We start from the raw sequence: 18,505 nt of genomic DNA, 5'->3' as shown, positions 1-18,505 counted from the left end.
CAGTTCTCGCCTGGGCAGAAGTCAACTCACCCAGCTTTCAAACTCCCTGCTCCACTCTCCACTTTTCGCTTCTCCTCCTCTCCTCCAGCACGATCTTTGTTCCTGGTTGCCGCGGTTTCGGGACAGCCGCCATGGCTGTCGTTCCACTGCTGCCGGCGTGAAGGGAAAGCCTCCGGCTCTGAGGAACCTGCCTGTTCCTCTCGGCTGCCCAAGGGGTCCCTTCTTGTCCCCCTGTCCCTTCAAGACAGGGGAGGTCCGAAGACCTGTCGGCGGCAGCTTGGCAGATGGGGTTTTGGCAGGGCTCCGCGGAGCTCTCCATTTCTCCGTCTGTGTCCCCGCGGCGCCAACCGGTTCAACTATTTGAGTTGCGAACCAGTTTCATAATAGATTTAGGAGGATCGAAGAAGATAACGTTGGTATGCAGTTAAAATTATACTGTGAACTAGCTCAAATAAGTAAGTTTAGGAGTGGAGGAAAGCATCGCTGGAAAGCAACTGATTAAGATGCGAACCAGCCAAAAATAAACTTAGGAGGAAGTGAAGGAGACAATACTGGAAAATAGTTAAGCCAAACTGTGAACCAGTTAAATAAATAGAGATAGAAGTGGCGGGAAACACTGTTGGGAAATAGCTCCTTAAATTATGAATCAGTTAAATATTAGACTTTAAAATAAAGTATTTTGGGAGTGACAAATTTTAGATGGAAATGTTGATTGATTTAGAAATTAAGAGAGGAGGAAAATATTCCTTGTCAAGTTTATGGATACTAGTTGTCATTTAAAAGAGGTATAACATAGATTCGATGAAATGGGTCTTAGAAAAGAGGAATATATATGAAATATTGATTGTTAAAATGACAAAGATTTGGAATGATGTCTATTTGGAAATAATTGTTTAGAATTTAGGGTGACATAGTAGAATGTATAAAATTTAAATGTTTTGAATAAGATTTTTCTTTCTTTCTTTTTTTTTAAAGAGGTAAATGGATAAAATTTGGAACAAAATTGGTTGAGGGAATGTGAGTAATTGTATTTGCTTTATACCGGATCAAATTCTTGCTCCAAAAAGATGTATTTTATGTTTTATGTTTTAAAAATATTTTTTTTTCAAAAAAAAAAAAAAAAGATGAAGTCCAAATTCCACAAACAAGGTTCAGAGTCCACAAAGCAAGGTCCAAAATCCACAAGGCTGAAACACAATCCAAAGTCCACGAAGCAGGGTTTACAAGGGCTGGGGAAGTGCGTGCTGAAGCAAACAGTTGTTTCCGACAAACGCACCTTCTCCCTACAGCTGGCTAAATCACCCCAAGCCAGGTGTTCCTTGTGAGGAGTGGCAGGGCTGCTTCCTCCTAAAGAGCCTTGCAGACCACCTCTGTGCTTCCCTTCGCTCTGCTCTCCGTGCCTGCAGATCGGGCGGGCAAGACAGTGGTTCCTCGTCAGAGGGGATCTGTTGCCTTTTATCACCACTGACTCTCAGCAGTCAGTCCTCCTCTGCTTTTGGGCAGGCAGCTCCCTATCTGGTTGACTGCTTCCCCAATGCTGGATGGGCCTGGGGCTGTCGTCCTCAGACCCCAGGTTCTCCAGACATTCCTGGGGAGACATGCCATCCCCGTCAGATGGTCTTGGTTCCAGCTCCTCCTCCGAACAGGCTTCCGACGGGGCTATCACGAAAGCTCAGTTTTATCCACATCTTAGGAAATTGAACCTTCCTCAGGAAATCATACTGATTCTCAGCTGGCTGTCACTGAGATACGTGGGAGTTAAAAATCCACATAGTCAGAGGGCACCAGGTTGGAGAAGGCTGCTGTAGTTGCATGGAAATATATTTGAACCAAAAATGTATAAAATACCATCTCCTTGAGTTCTCTTAGTAGTTTAGTTGTAGCCAAATTGAATTTTTATCATTCTCTTTTGCTGGTAGAGAATTAAAGTCTAAAATCTCAATGTTGTTACCTTTTGGTACTCAAACTTGATATAGTTATTCATAGGGGATTTCCTTTAAAAACTTGCAAATTCCAAAAAAATGCTAGGGTATGTGGTGGCACAAAATTGGCTCCTGTTTGCAATTCTTTAAAGCAGCGGTGTCCTTTTTTTATGATCACAAAGTTGCTTGAAGTTGCATGTCCATGCATGCTGCAAAGCACTCCTGTGGGGTGGAATCCAAAGGATTACACAGTCCTGATTATTATTTTTTTGTTGTAACCTATCTGTGCCAGGTAAAGGCAGGATTGCAAGCTCATCTGTGTAATACAGGGAGTCCTTGACTTAATGACCATTCATTCAACAACTGTTCAAAATTCCAGTGGTGCTGAATGAAGGGACCTTTGACCCCCTCCCAAAGCTCTACCCGTTGTAGCACCCCTGCAGTCATGACAAAAATTCAGGCACTTGACAGCACATCTGCAGTTACAACCACAGGAGTGCTGCAAGTCCACAGACAAGGAGACATTGGCTGCCTAGGTCCACCGATGCATGGACCTCCCCCCCCCCCCCCACTTCTGGAAGGCTTAGGTCTTCCCCCTACCTCACCATACCCCAAAGTTTTGTACCTTCTCCCCATCCCACCACTCCCCCAGAAAGCTTGGGCCTTCTCCCTGCCCCAGCACACCCAGAGGCTTGGGCCTTCTCCCTGCCCAACTGCTTACCTGCCATTTCCATGCAGCTGCTGACAAGTATGCCCAGCCAATGTGAGGCTCAGCTGTAGAAAGCTAGTTAACACTATTTTCCAAAGGTAGAAAGAGCCTCAAAACATTGTGAGGGCTGGCACTCACTATGTTCTGATGTTCTTCCTGATTTTGGAAACATCATGTTGGCTAGCTTTCTACAGTAACTGCACCTCGCATTGGCTGGGTGTGCTTGTCAGCAGCTGCATGGAAAAGGGAAGGTAAGTAGACTCATGTGATTGGGCGGGGGAAAGACCTACATGCTGGTAGGCCTCCCTGGGTCTCCCCCCCCTCCCCGAGGCACCCCTGCACAGGCATTTAACCTCAATGGGGCAAGCTGGGAATTGTGGTTGTTGAGCAAAGTGGACATATGGGTGCCACGCTTAACAACTGGAACTTGTGACCCAAATTGTGGCCTTGGTAGTAGTTGTAAATCAAGGATTACTTCTAGGCAGAACCAGAGGATATGGCTGGGAGAGTCTTCTTGCCCTGTACTTAATTCCTCAAGAAAGAAAATAGTGTTTGCTTTATGGCTAGATAAGTCATGCATTTCAAGTTTGTTACATGTAAAGGTGGGTAACTGGATAATTCAGTGTCCTTCAGTTATACATGTTTTGGAAGTGAATAAGGCAGGCCTATGATGAAAAAACAACTGTTCTTGGAGAGCTGTCTGACCTCTTTATGGAGTGCTTCAGTAGGACAAGTCAGCAAAGCTTCAGTGACTATTCCAGTCCTAACCTTCTTTAATTGCTTTTCCAGATAGAGAATATGTCTGATGCAGCCTTTGCCACTCTCCATGCTAGGTGTGAGGAAATGGAGCGAGCCAGGTGGCTGTGGAACACAAGTATGCCACCACAGCGGCGAGGTAGCAGGTAAGGTTGCCTGCTGCTTCAGCAGTAAAGTGCTTAGCGGCCCAAATGTTTCCATGTTAAGCATCTGCTGTTAACTGTTCAGCAGCATTGCCGCAAAGACCATATCCCTGTTGAGTTGTGAATTGTTCCAAAGTTCACTTGGACATGAATAATGGGAGGTTGCAGAGAAGCGTCTCCTGGCTTCTAAAGTTGCTTGTGCTGGTGAGCAAGACATTGTTCATTAAATGAAGTTGATCTGCATCTGTATGAGTGCCACTAACATCTGGCGGCATTGTTTTCCAGGAATAGTTCAGAAGCTTTACAGTCCCCGTCCCAAGAAGTTTACAGTCTGAACTTCAATGAAGGACAACAGCAGTAGGAAAAAATGGGAAATGGAAGCTGAAATAGAGAAAAGATGTCTCAGCTGTTTTTCATTTCATATGCAGTGGTGCTTAACAGTTTGTGAACCCCTTTGAATTTTCAATAATTCTGCATAAATATGACCTAAAACTTGATCTGTTCTGTGGGGTCCTTGGTGCTCTCCAACCTTGGTGTTTTTCTTGCAGACGTTTCTGTGTAGCACTGATGATGTTACCTAGTTTGGTAATGAAATGTCTGCAAGAAAGCCACCAAGGTCAGAGAGCATCAAGGACCCCACAGTTCAACCCTGAGCTACAAATATTCTCTTCTATGATCTGTTCTCCATACAAGTCCTAAAATTAGATAAAGAAAACCAAATTAAACAAACGAGTCAAGAACAGTATGCCTGTTTATTGAGGAAAATGATCCAAAGCTACATATCTGTGTGTGGCAGAAGTATATGAACCTTTAGGATTATCAATTCATTTGGAGGGGAAATTAGAGTCAAGTGTTTCAATCTATGGGGTGACAATCAGGTGTGAGTGTGGGAGGTCCTGCCTTATTTAAGGAACAGAATTATGGGTATTTACTATCAAAGTCTGATCTTCAAAATAGGCATGTCATGGCTCAAACAAAGGAAATTTCTGAGAACCTCTGAAAAACTGTTGTTGATACAGGAAAAGGTTGCAAAACTATTTTCAGAGAGTTTGGACTTCACTACTCCACTGTCAGGCAGATGGTATTCAATTGTCTCCATTTGTACACTTTTGTTGTTCTCCCCAGGAGACATCAATGAAACAAGTTCACACCAAGAGCAAGGTTTGTAATACTTTGGGAGGTCTCAGAGAACCCCAGGGGTAATGTCTAAGGAACTAAAGGCCTTTCTTGAATGTCACTGTTTGTGAGACCACCATCAGGACTGAACAACAATGGTGTGCAGGGTAGGTTTGCAGGTGAAAGCCACTACTCTCCAAAAAGAATATGGCTCCCCATCTACAGTTTGTAAAAGGCCATCTGGATAAGCCTTGAAGGCTATTGCAAGAATGTTCTGTGCACAAATGAAATCAAAATAAACCCTTTTTGCTTGAATAAAAACTGATATGTTTGGCAAAAGACAGTGGTGGGCTGCCGCCGGTTGTAACAACCGGTTCTCCTGGAACCAAAAATGTGAGTGCGCGCGGCATTGAAAATGTGAGCATGCATGCAGCATTGAAAAACTGGTGCTTATATAGGACGTGATAGCATGTGGGCGGAGCCAGCCACTGGTCGGAACTACCGGTTCGCCCGAACTGGTCTGAACCAGCAGTAGCTCACCACTGGCAAAAGATAACCCCTGCATTCTAGTATAAGAAGCTTATCCCATCTTTGAAACATGTTGGGGGCAGTATCATGGTTTGGATTTGCTTTGCTGCCTCTAGATTAGGACAGTTTACCATTGTTTTTTTTTTTAAGTTTTAATGAATTTTTATTTTTAAATATACATTTTTTCATTTTTTTTTCATTTTATTAGATTTCTATACCGCCCTACTCCCGAAGGACTCAGGGCGGTGCACAGCCAAACAATAAAAACACATACAATACAAAATTTAAAAATAGAATAAAATCAAATTAAATAATTTTGGCCCCGACAAATTTAAAACCCCAAACTTTTAAAACCAATTTAAAATTGAATATATAAATACTAAAAGATAATTAAAATTTTAAAAATCTTTTATAAAAGAGGGGGAAATTTAGGCCAGGCCGGCCTGGTGAAATAGTAAGGTCTTTAAGGCGCGGCGGAAGGTGCGCAGATCCGGGATCCTCCGTATCTCTGGGGGGAGCTCGTTCCAGATAGTAGGTGCCCCCACAGAGAAGGCTCTCCCCCTGGGGGCCGCCAGTCGGCATTGTTTGGCTGACGGCACCCGGAGGAGCCCCTCTCTATGGGAGCGTACCGGCCGGTGGGAGGCTATTGGTGGTCATCAATCTCAATACATGAACAGTGTGGCCTCTGGGTATAGTTCATTTTGGGTATAGTTCATTTTGATACAAAGAGCAATAATAATAATAACAATAACAATAATAAATAATAAATAATAATAATACTTCTTGTTACATTAACAAGTACATCTTGTTACATGGTGGCACGTCAGCTCCTGCTGGCCCTGGATGAAGCGGATTACCTCGACCCGTACCATCGGGTTTCAGGCCCGGGTACAGCACGGAGATGGCATTGGTCGCGCTGGTGGATGATCTCTGGAGGGCTCGGGACAGAGGTGATTCCTCTGTTCTGGTCCTATTAGATCTTTCGGCGGCTTTCGATACCGTCGACCACAGTATCTTGCTGTGGCGCCTCGAGGGGCTGGGAGTGGGAGGCACCGTTTTATGGTGGTTCTCCTCCTACCTCTTGGGTCGAATGCAAGCGGTTTTGGCAGGGGGGCAGAGATCGACCTTGAGGCCCCTCACTTGTGGGATGCCCCAGGGGTCAGTTCTCTCGCCCCTTCTGTTCAACATCTATATGAAACCGCTGGGGGAGATCATCCGTGGTTTCGGGGTGAGGTACCACCAGTACACTGACGATACTCAGCTCTTTATATCCACCCCGAACCAACCCAGTGATGCCCTCGACGTGATGGCCCGATGCCTGGAAGCGGTACGGGTCTGGATGGGAAGGAACAGGCTTCGGATCAACCCTGCCAAGACCGAGTGGCTGTGGGTACTGGCATCTCGGTCCAAAGGAGAGGTTCCATCGTTGGCTATAGGGGGTGACGTTTTACCCCCTGTAGACAGGGCACGCAACTTGGGTGTCCTCCTGGACTCACGGTTGAGTTTAGAAGACCATATAACGACCGTGACCAGGGGGGCATACGCCCAGATCCGTCTGGTGTGCCAGTTGCACCCCTACTTGGACCGAGATTCCCTACGCACAGTTACTCATGTGCTAGTCACCTCCCGTATTGACTACTGTAATGCTCTCTACATGGGGCTGCCCTTGAGGACCACTCGGAGGCTTCAGCTGGTACAAATTGCAGCCACGCGGGTTGTGATGGGAGAATCCCGGTACTCCCATGTAACACCTCTTCTGCGCAACTTGCATTGGTTGCCGGTTGCCCTCCGGGTGACATACAAGGTGCTGGTGATGATCTATAAAGTCCTACATGGCTTAGGCCCAGGATATTTGGCGGACCACCTGCAGCCAGCAACAACTTCCCATCGCCCGGTTCGCGCCCATAGGGAGGGCCTGCTCAGGGTGCCATCGGCTAGACAATGTCGACCGGCGGCCCCCAGGGGTAGAGGCTTCTCTGTGGGCGCACCCACCCTCTGGAATCAACTCCCCTTGGGGCTCCGGCTGGCCCCTGACCTTCGCACTTTCCGCCGCGAATTAAAAACTTGGTTATTCAAGTCCCCCGGCCTGGACTGATGGGGTTTTATATGGATTTTTAACTTTTATCTGGTTTAATTAGGTATTTTAACTTTGTTCTGTGGTTATTGTGGATTTTATTGTTGTGAGCCACCCTGAGTCCGTTGGAGATAGGGCGGCATATAAGTTAAATAAAATAAAATAAATAAATAAATTAGTCATTCTTACATAATCCTAGTATTGATATACATGATAGTTTTAGAGTAGTTATTCAATATTTCAATGTTCCATTTTAATGCCAGTGATATTATTAAGCATACATAGTAATACCATCTTTCAACCTCTAATCTTTCCATCTAATTATTACTTATATTCTATTATATGAAAATTATATCTGCTAATATGACCCCTATTTCTTATTTCTACCTGTATTCTAGCTTCTAGTCAGGCCACCATTACTAATCCTAGTGTTAATACACATGTTTATATTAAAACATAGTCCTTCATTATTTGGTTGTTCAAAGTCACAATACGCCATTCAAGTACCAGTCATCTTATTATTTAAACATACCTAATATGCCATCTTTCAACCTCCAATCTTTCCATCTAACTATTGCTTTATATAAAGGTATGTATTCTTATTTCTACCTCTATTTCAGTTTTTAATCAGACCATCATTATATTAGAAAAAAGGGGAAAAATAATTCTTTTCTATCTATCATCTCTTGCCCGTTTTAATACTTCAATTCTTATTTGTTTTTTGGCTTGCCTCCCATACTCCTCTCTTTGATCTTTGTCTCTATCAGCATCTGTGTTTCCACCATTCAGTCTGAATATTTCCCCTATCTCCCTTTCAAAAGTATGTTCCAGATTATTCAATTCCATTTTTAAATCTCTTAAAGTACTTTTCATCCATTTTTTCTACTGTCTCCTCTCTTTCCTGGACTCTTTGATCTTCATTCATTATCAGTTGTAGCATATTTTCTATTTTCCCATTTATGTCTTGCATTAGGTTCTTTATCTCTCTGTGGTTCTTTGTCATAGTACCCCTAATGCTTTGAAACATCAGCACCATTTCTCTTGAAATCTCACTCATTTCCCCCTGAGGGAGCATCTTGTCTTATTTTAATAAGTCCCGCTCTTACTCAAGTCCAAAAACAATATATTCAAGTCCAGTGTTGCTCCTCAGAAAGTTCAATAATCATAGTTCTTTGCATCTCAGGATTATCAATCAGTTCCATTTAAGTAGTCCAGGCAGCTTCCACAGTCAAAAGACACTTTACTTTACTTAAGAGTCTTCCTTATTCTCACAATAGTCTCTCCAGTAGTCATAAAGTAGATAGTTATAGAACGGTAAATATCACCACAAACCTCCAGATGAATGTTATTAATTTCTCATATCAGGAATTCCTAGACTTGTAGAGGTATGGTATATTTTCCATTCACCAGTAGATGGCGCCCTCAGCTTAGGTTTCAGCATTGTTTCAAGTCTGATAAATTAATCCAGATTTAGTTCAATTTATGGAAGCAAAGTCGGCTATTCAAGTAAATTCAAGTAGATAGTTCCAGCATTTTATAATGCCTTTCCAAAACAACACCTACCCAGTTTAAAAATCCAATTTTCTATGTTTTAAAAAGTCTAGCTTTTCTCCCCTTGGTTCCTTTCTTTTGGGTCTAGGATTTTTCTCTCTATGGTTGTTTGCTGCTTTAAGAAATAGTTCTAAGAGTCTCTTTTCCTGGATTTTCCTCTTTTTTTTCTTTTAAAATTAAGGTCTAAATAAAAAAGGAATCTTCTCACCCAGCTCCAGTCACTGTTCATTTACACTGCTCCTGCACAGTCCTTTGTTGTCTTGGCTGTCCCAGCTTCATGGCAGCCATGATGGCTGCCTCTTCTCGTCATGGATGAGAGGGAAGAAGCCCTGGGTTAAGCAGGAGAGTTGCTGCTCTCTGCGACCTGCAGGGCGCCCCTCTTTTCTTCACCACCCCTACAGGGTGGCTTTAGCTCTCCAACAGGGAGATCTCAGTGTGGGAGCACGGAGACCTGCTCCTCATCTCCGATCTCGCCGTGACATCAGCCGGAAGTCTGACAGCTTACCATTGTTGAAGGAACTGGGTCATGGACCAAGACAACGATCCAAAATACACAAGTTGTATGACCAAAGAATGGTTGAAGTAGAAGAAATTTAATGTTTTGGAATTGCCAAGTTTAAGTCCTGATCTTGATCCTATAGAAATTGTGTGTAAGGATTTGAACAGGGCAATTCATGCAAGGAAAGCCCACCAACATCCCTGAGTTGAAGCTTGTTCTGTAAGGAGGAATGGGTTAAAATTCCTCCAAGCTCATTGCAGGACTGATCAACAGTTAACGGAAACATTTATTTGCAGTTATTGCTGCCCAAGGGAGGCACATCAGTTATTGAAAACAAATGTTTGCATACTTTCACACACACTCAAGTATGTAGCTTTGGATATTTTTCATCAAATGTTTTTGATTCATTTAATTAGATTCTGTTTATCTAGTTTTAGGACTTGTGTGGAGAACATATCAGGTTTTAGGTCATATTTATGCAGAAATACTGAACATTCAAAAGTGTTCATAAAGTTTAAAAGCACTAGTGTAGTTGAGTTCATCATAAAATGGTAGAAGGGTTTGTGTCAAAAGCTTTGTGGAAGAAAGACAGGTTCAGAAGGTTTGAAGGAAAGATGTAGCATAAGAGAGGTGTTCTGAGAGAAGTGTAAGAAGGAGAAAGCTTTTTCTGAAAGAAGGGGGTTTCTAGAACTATTAGGCACCGACCTTTGGCCGCACCCACTTCTCTCCCAGCCCCCTGCCGCAGCCAACCCACAGCAACCTTTCACCCACTTGGGCAGACCCTGGATGGAACACCACTAGGAAAGCCTGGAACGGGAAGTCAAAGGTATCCAGGAAGAATGCTTCTCTGTCTTGCCTGTGAGAGGCAGCAGCAGGCTGGCCTTGTCTGATGTTCCCAAACAGAGTACTTGGATGGGAGACCACCAGGTGATCTCAGGATTGTAGGCTTGGCATGTATTTATGACACTTGCAGTGTCCCGAGGTTGTGTGATCCCCTTTTGCGACCTTCTGACAAGCAAAGTCAATGGATAAGCCAGATTCACTTAACAACCATGTTACTTATTGAACAGCTGCAGTGATTCACTTAACTGTGGCAAGAAAGGTCATAAAATGGGGCAAAACTCACTTAACTCTCTTGCTTAGTAACAGAAATTTTGGGCTCAATTGTGGTTGTAGGTCGAGGACTACTGAATATCATTTGTTTCTGCATGCTATATTAATATTATTATTAATAATAATAATAATAATAATAATAATAATAATAATAATAATAATAATAATAATAATAATTTTATTTCTATACCGCCCTTCTCCCGAAGGACTCAGGGCGGTGTACAGCCAATTTAAAAACACAGGACACAACAATGATTAAAAATTAAAATAATTAAATAAATTTGGCCGATTTAAAACCCCAAAAATTAAAATACCCCAATTTAAAATTATTATATTGATAGCCCTGCCTGGCAGAACAACAGGGTCTTCAGTGCGCAGCGAAACACCCGGAGGTCGGAGATCTTACGTATTTCCGGGGGCAGTTCATTCCACAGGGCTGGGGCTCCCACAGAGAAGGCCCTCCCCCTGGGTGTCGCCAGCCGACATAACTTGGCTGATGGCACCCTGAGGAGACCCTCTCTGTGGGAACGGATTGGTCGGTGGGAGGCTATTGGTGGCAGAAGACGGTCTCGAAGGTACCCGGGTCCTATGCCATGGAGCGCTTTAAAGGTGGTAACCAACACCTTGAATCGCACCCGGAAGACCACTGGGAGCCAGTGCAGCTCGCACAGGAGGGGGGAGACTTGACCGCCTTAATAAAGGCCTTTCACTTTAGACTTGTGGTTGGTATTTGGGGTGTGTGCAGAAAGCACTTTGCAAAATTGGTATGTCAGGTTCCAATGTACAAAGAAAACGCCACACACAAATGATGGTTTGAATCCTTTTTACCGGCACGAACTGACATCCATAAACTACTACAGGAAGATATTGTTGGAGCTAATGCTCCGTGCTCCCCACCACCTTATAAAGCCTTACCACCCAGGTGACCCTTAATCCGGCCCCACCCCACTCATTAATCATCTTGCAATTAGAAACTGCAATTATGCATTTTCCCCATGCGCTCCCAGCCAGCTGGCCACGCCCCAGGCATAGCAAGCCTTACAGCCATTTCTACACCTCTGCATGACTCCAGGTCTCTCAGCCAGCAATAGCTGCCCAGTTAGCAGCTCCCAGCTGCAACTACCGCCCAGGTCATCCAGAAACGTCCATTGCCAGTCCAGTGTACCCAGGGTGCCACAAAGGTCTGGAGGAGGCTGCCGTGGCCCTGATCACATCATCAGGCAGCGCCTGCAGTCTCCAAAGCGTGCCACCAACGCCAACCCGGTCTCCTGCAGTCGGCGCGCCTCTCAGCTGATGAGCGGCGAGAGTGCAAGCCAGGAGACGAAGAGGCAGGTCGGAGAGGCTCCCCAGATCGGCTGGTGGCCAGGAGGTAAGCCGAGGAGCCAGGGTGCCATTGGTGCCATTGGTGCTGCCGCGCCACCGGAACCACCGCACCCACCGGAATGACAGCCCCGACATGCAGCCACGTGTCGGAGCTGACATGGTATTGCTTTCCCAAATTCAGGGATCAAGGTCTTTCAAGTTTCATGCCAACTATCTCCTGAGCTTTAAAGGCAGCAGCACCAGCTCCAATCTTCTGATTGTTAAAACTGTTTATTCAGGATCCAGGAAAGGAAAGAATGTTCTTTGCAATGCTTTTTTAAGGGACCTTGATAAAGATCCTAGGATTAAGCTCGAATCTGTCTGGCACAGCTGGCTGGATCCCCTGAGGACATCCAAGCTGGCAGTGCAAATTTCAGAGGACCGACTGGATCTTCTCTTAATCTGGGTTTGCTTGAGGCTTGTGACTCAGGAATGAAAAGGAGAGGCTTAAAGGGTGCTCCAGCTCAGATCCTTTTACAGGTGGTCCTCAACTTAACAGCCACTTGTTTAGGGACCATTTAGTGACCACAGCATGATTGACTTTTGTCTCAATTTACGCCCCAGCAAAGAAGGTCATAATGTCGGGATTCCAGATTATAACTTTAAAAAAGCCAACTATGATCTCATAGCTGCCGACCTCTCATCTCTTGATTGGCATATTCTATTCACTAGCTGTAATACTGCTGAAGACCATTATAAAACTTTTTTGATCAAAGTCAAAAGAGTCATTAAACTATATGTACCAATAGTAACCCCCAAAGACAAAAAAAAAAAATACCTATAACAATAAGGAAGCGCCAATCCCCAAAAAAATCTCTTTGGCGAAAAAACAAAACTGGCAACGTAGCTAACTTTAAAAGCCACTACAAAACCTTATGCCATCAGGTAAAGGCAGAATGCACCAATTACTACTGCAAACAAAAGGAAAAGCTGTTACACACAAAATCCACCCGCGCCTCCTATAATTTCGTAAATATCAAATTTAAAGACTCAAAAACCATGCCACCCCTAAAAGGGCCTAACGGGAAAGACTGTAAGGCCAATCTTTTCAACACATTCTTCAGTTCAGTCTTTATCAACAGCAATGGCTCATGCCCCACATTTCCTAGTTGTACCACAACTAATTGCAACGATCTGCTACATATTGACTTTACAGAAGATAACATTGAAAAGGCACTACGCAACCTAAAACCATCTCTATCTATTGGCCCTGATGGATTATGTGCCTACTTCTTGAAAAAACTTTCCACTGCCATAGCCGAACCACTAAGTACAATCTACTAGATATCTTTTAGAACCAGCTCTTTGCCCGACCTATGGTCATTAGCCACGGTCATTCCTATCTTCAAAAAGGGAGACCCCAGCCTAGTTGAAAATTACAGACCAATCTCATTATGTTGTGTCACTTGCAAAGTCATGGAATCAATCATAAACGAATCCATTACCCTCCACTTAGAGACAAACAACCTACTCTCTAACAAGCAGTTTGGTTTCAGAAAAAAATTGTCCTGTAATCTTCAACTCCTACACTGCAGAAACATTTGGACTACACAACTCGACCAGGGTAAAGCAATAGACGCAATTTACATAGACTTCTGCAAAGCCTTTGATTCAGTGGTACACAACAAATTACGTGTCAAAGACTTTGTTTGAAATGCAATTTATTTGAGACGACCTCGAAACCTGACACTGTTAAAACTACGCTCTTATGGCATTTCTGGATCACTGCACAAATGGATAGCTGCATTCCTGTCAAACAGGCAACAAGTAGTCAAAATAAGGAGTGCCCTATCAAACCCTGCACCAGTAAACAGTGGTGTCCCCCAAGGCAGCGTTCTAGGACCCACTCTCTTTCTAATTTACATAAAAGACCTTTGTGATCGTATTATAAGCAACTGCATCCTTTTCGCTGATGTCGTAAAACTATTTAACACCACCAACAATACTGCTGCCCTTCAAAGAGACCTAGACTATGTGTCAGAATGGTCGAACAATTGGCAACTTCAAATCTCAACCAACAAATGCTCTGTCTTACACATTGGCAACAAAAGTTAGAACACCAAATACAAACTGGACGGATACGACCTCGTAGACAACCCTCACTCTGTCAAGGACCTAGGAGTACTCATTTCAAAAGATCTAAGACCCAGAGTTCACTGTAATAGCATTGCCAAAAAGAGTTGTTAACCTAATTTTGTGAAGCTTCTTCTCCGGAAATTATTTATTTATTTATTTATTTATTTATTAAATTTTTATACCGCCCCCTCTCCCGAAGGACTCGGGGCGGTGAACAGCCAAGATTAAAAACACACAATACAAATATTAAAATGCATTAAAACAGAATTAAATTATCTTAGGCTTCTCCAATTTTAAAACCCCGTTACCCATAAAATTCACCAATTAAAAAAATTTTAACCCAGCCCGGCTTGCTGAAACAGAAAAGTCTTCAGGGCCCGGCGGAAGGTCCGGAGATCCGGGATTAGTCGTATCCCTGGGGGCAGCTCATTCCAGAGGGCGGGTGCCCCCACAGAGAAGGCTCTTCCCCGGGGGGTCGCCAGCCGACATTGCCTGACAGACGGCACCCTGAGGAGACCCTCTCTGTGGGAGCGTGTTGGCCGGTGGGAGGTTATCGGAGGCAGAAGGTGGTCTCGTAAATAACTGGGTCCTAAGCCATGGAGCGCTTTGAAGATGAGAACCAACACCTTGAAGCGCACTCGGAAGACCACTGGAAGCCAATGCAGCTCGCGCAGGAGAGGTGTCACGTGGGAGCGCCATGCCGCCCCCATAAGTACCCGCGCGGCTGCATTCTGCACCAGTTGGAGCCTCCGAGTGCTCCTCAAGGGGAGCCCCATGTAGAGAGCATTACAGTAGTCAAGGCGGGAAGTAACGAGGGCATGAGTGACCGTGCATAGGGAGTCCCGATCCAGAAAGGGGCGCAACTGGCGTATCAGGCGAACCTGATAGAAAGCCCCCCTGGCCACGGCCGTCAAATGCTCTTCTAAGGACAGCCGTGCGTCCAGGAGGACACCCAAGTTACGCACCCTCTCCGTGGGGGCCAATGTCTCGCCCCCAATAGTCAGCGATGGCACCAGCTGACTATATCGGGACGCCGGCAGCCACAGCCACTCAGTCTTGGAGGGATTGAGTCGGAGCCTGTTCCGCCCCATCCAGACCCGCACCGCCTCCAGGCACCGGGACATCACTTCAAGGGCATCGTTGGGGTGGTCTGGGGTGGAGATGTACAGCTGGGTGTCATCAGCGTACAGATGGCACTGCACCCCAAAACCACGGATGATCTCGCCCAGCGGCTTCACATAAATGTTGAACAGGAGAGGCGAGAGGACCGACCCTTGTGGCACCCCACAAACCAAGTGCCTTGAGGTCGACCTCTGCCCTCCAGCCAACACAGACTGCGACCTGTCGGAGAGATAGGAGGAGAACCACCGTAAAACAGTGCCTCCCACTCCCAACCCCTCCAACCGGCGCAGCATGATACCATGGTCGATGGTATCAAAAGCCGCTGAGAGGTCTAATAGGACCAGAACAGAGGAGCAACCTCTGTCCCGAGCCCTCCAGAGATCATCAACCAACGCGACCAATGCCGTTTCCGTGCTGTACCCGGGCCTGAAGCCGGACTGGAACGGATCTAGATAGACGGTTTCCTCCAGGTACTGCGGGAGCTGTCGCGCAACCACACTCTCAACAACCTTCGCCAGGAAGCGAAGGTTGGAAACTGGACGATAGTTTGCTAAAACAGCTGGGTCCAGAGAGGGCTTCTTGAGGAGGGGCCTCACCACCGCCTCTTTCAAGGCGGAAGGCAAGAACCCCTCGCTCAAGGAAGCATTTATAATCCTCTGGAGCCAGCCTCGTGTAACCTCCCGGGTAGCCAGCACCAACCAGGAGGGACACGGGTCCAATAAACATGTGGTTGCGTTCAACCTCCCCAGCATCCTGTCCACGTCCTCGGGAGTCACAGGGTCAAACTCATCCCAGATAACCGTCTCAAGACAGACCTCGGACAACCCGCCTGTACCTACCCAGTCGGAGTCCAAGCCTTCCCGAATTTGAGCGACTTTATCGTGCAGATAATGCGCAAAATCCTCAGCACGACCTTGCAAGGGGTCTTCCCGCGCTCCCAGATGGAGAAGGGAGCGAGTCACCCTAAACAAGGCAGCTGGGCGATTTTCTGCCGACGCGATAAGAGCGGAAAAGTAATTACACTTCGCCGCCTTTATCGCCACTAAGTAGGTCTTGATATAAGACCTCACTAGTGTACGGTCAGATTCGGAGCGACTGGCCCTCCAACTACTCTCTAGGCGTCTTTTCCGGCGTTTCATCCCCCTCAGCTCCTCGGAGAACCAAGGAGCTGGGCAGATTCGACGCCGGGTCAGAGGCCGCAAAGGCACGACCCGATCTAAAGCACCAGCGGCCGCCCTATCCCAGGCGGCCACCAGGTCCTCAGTCGAGTCGCGTGCCAGAGTCTCAGGAAATGGCCCAAGCTCCATTCGGAACCTATCAGGATCCATCAGGCGCCTGGGGCGGAACCACCTAATTGGTTCCGCCTCCCTGCGGTGGGGCATAGCGGTCAGGAAGTCAAGTCTAAGGAGAGAATGGTCTGACCATGACAAGGGTTCAATAACTATATCCCCTGTATCTAAGCCAAGAAATATTGTACTGCAAACTAGGGCATACAAAACCTTTGCCAGACCAATTCTCGAATACAGCTCATCTGCCTGGAATACACACTGTATAACAGACATTAATACAATTGAGCGAGTCCAGAGGTATTTCATGAGAAGAATACTCCACTCCTCTGCTTGCAATAAAATACCTTATGCCACCAGGCTTGAAATTTTGGACCTGGACAACCTAGAACTATGCCACCTACAGTCTGACCTACCTGTCAATGACTACTTCAGCTTCAACCGCAATAACACACGGGCAAACAATAGATACAAACTCAAAGTAAACCGCTCCAAACTCGATTGCAGAAAATATGACTTCAGCAACAGAGTGGTCAATGCCTGGAATGTTCTACCTGACTCTGTAGTTTCTTCCCCAAACCCCCAAAACTTTAACCTTAAACTGTCTACCGTGGACCTCACCCCATTCCTAAGAGGTCTGTAAGGGGGTGTGCATAAGCGCACCAGTGTGCCTACCGTCCCTGTCCTACTGTTCCCATTTATTCCTACTCATTTCTTATGTACGTATATACCTATACCTGTTTATACTTATATGTTTATATGTTATGTTCATACTTATACTTGCTTTCTCATACATGCTTGACAAACTAAATAAATAAATAAAGTCACAACAGCACTGAAAAATGTGACTTAAAACCAGTCCTCACACTTACGATCATCACATACCTATGGTCATGTGATCAGAATTCAAGTACTTGGCAACCGGCATGTGTTTGTGTTGGTTGCAGCATCCCAGGGTCATGCGATCACCATTCACATGACCCTCCCAGCAGGGGTGAGTTCTAAATTTTTTTACTACTGGTTCTGTGGGCGTGGCTTATTTTGTGGGCGTGGCTTGGGGGTAATGTGACTGGGTGGGCGTGGCCAACTTTTTTTTTACTTTTTTTTTGTAATTTTTTTTTAATTTTTTCCAACATAAACATAAAAAAGAAAATTTTTTCAAGAACGAAGTCTTGGTCTGGTCACAAATGGGTACACTAATTTAACAAATAGCCAAAATTATTTAATGTTTTTTAAATTGCTTTTAAATTTTATATGTTATGTTTTACCATGGCTGTTCACCGCCCTGAGTCCTGTTGGAGAAGGGCGGTATACAAATTAAATAAAAATAAATAAATAAATAAAATAAATAAAATGAGAAACAATTTTAACGTAAATTCCAACATCTTAATAAATCTTTCTATTATCTCATCATACATCCTAATCTCCTACTAAGGCAGAGCTCATTTTTATATGCAATTATAAATTCAATTATAAATCAAAATTCAATACTGCTTTGTCTAAATTTTTTATCCCTTGCTCCTTTTAGCAACAACATTAAACACAAAGACAACCTATTCTATTAATCTATATATTTACCTTACAATTTTATCACCACAAATCTTAAATTCCAAATCTATACAACTCAATTTTTATTTCAATTTATTAATCAAAATTTCTTTCTATTTTTCTCATTTTCTAAACCCAATTCATCCTATCATGTTCTTAAACTTTTACAGAGATCTCAAAATTTACCATTTCATTTTAATTATCACCCAACATTTTCTTTTTCACCCCTTATTAATAATTATTCTTCAGTATATTCTCCTCATTCTCCTCCTTAACTCCACCTATTATTTGGCTGATTTCCAGCATTTCATTATTTGGCTGATTTCTCAGCATATTCTCCTCCATTAACTCCAACTTCTATTCTGCTATCTTATTAAGAATTTCTTTTTCCATATGTTGTCTATTAATCCACTGTTTCCAACTGTACTCTTCCAGGGTGTATCCCCATTTATTTCTTAATATTAATCATTTCCAACATGTGTTAAATGCAATCACAATTATAACTTCCATTTGTGTACCTTAGTACATCATCTAAAATCATTAACAATTGATCATCATTATCATCCACCACTTTGTTATCAAATTGAAACTAAAACATGTTACAAGTTATGCTTTTATGAACATATCACTTTTGGTCACCTTAGCTTCCCATTTCTATTTTTATTATATTTCTATCTTTATTTACCATAAACACTTCTTG

The 18,505-nt window shown here is 44.3% G+C and overlaps 1 protein-coding gene across 1 annotated transcript in view; it reads left to right on the top strand.

Moving 5' to 3' along the window:
• Positions 1–18,505, top strand: part of KANSL1 (KAT8 regulatory NSL complex subunit 1) — a 518,506-nt gene that overhangs the window by 492,750 nt on the left and 7,251 nt on the right. Inside the window, exon 12 of the mRNA XM_070944495.1 lies at positions 3,421–3,533. Within this exon, the coding sequence (XP_070800596.1) occupies positions 3,421–3,533 (113 nt within the window). The remainder of the gene's footprint in view (positions 1–3,420; positions 3,534–18,505) is intronic.

This window comes from Pituophis catenifer, unplaced genomic scaffold (assembly GCF_029215685.1).
Source record: "Pituophis catenifer annectens isolate HBS135680 unplaced genomic scaffold, rPitCat1.0.hap2 SCAF_5, whole genome shotgun sequence".
NCBI classification, from domain to species: Eukaryota; Metazoa; Chordata; class Lepidosauria; order Squamata; family Colubridae; genus Pituophis; species Pituophis catenifer.
The sequence above is the reverse complement of the archived record's forward strand: the minus strand, read 5'-3'. Positions and strand labels throughout refer to the sequence as shown.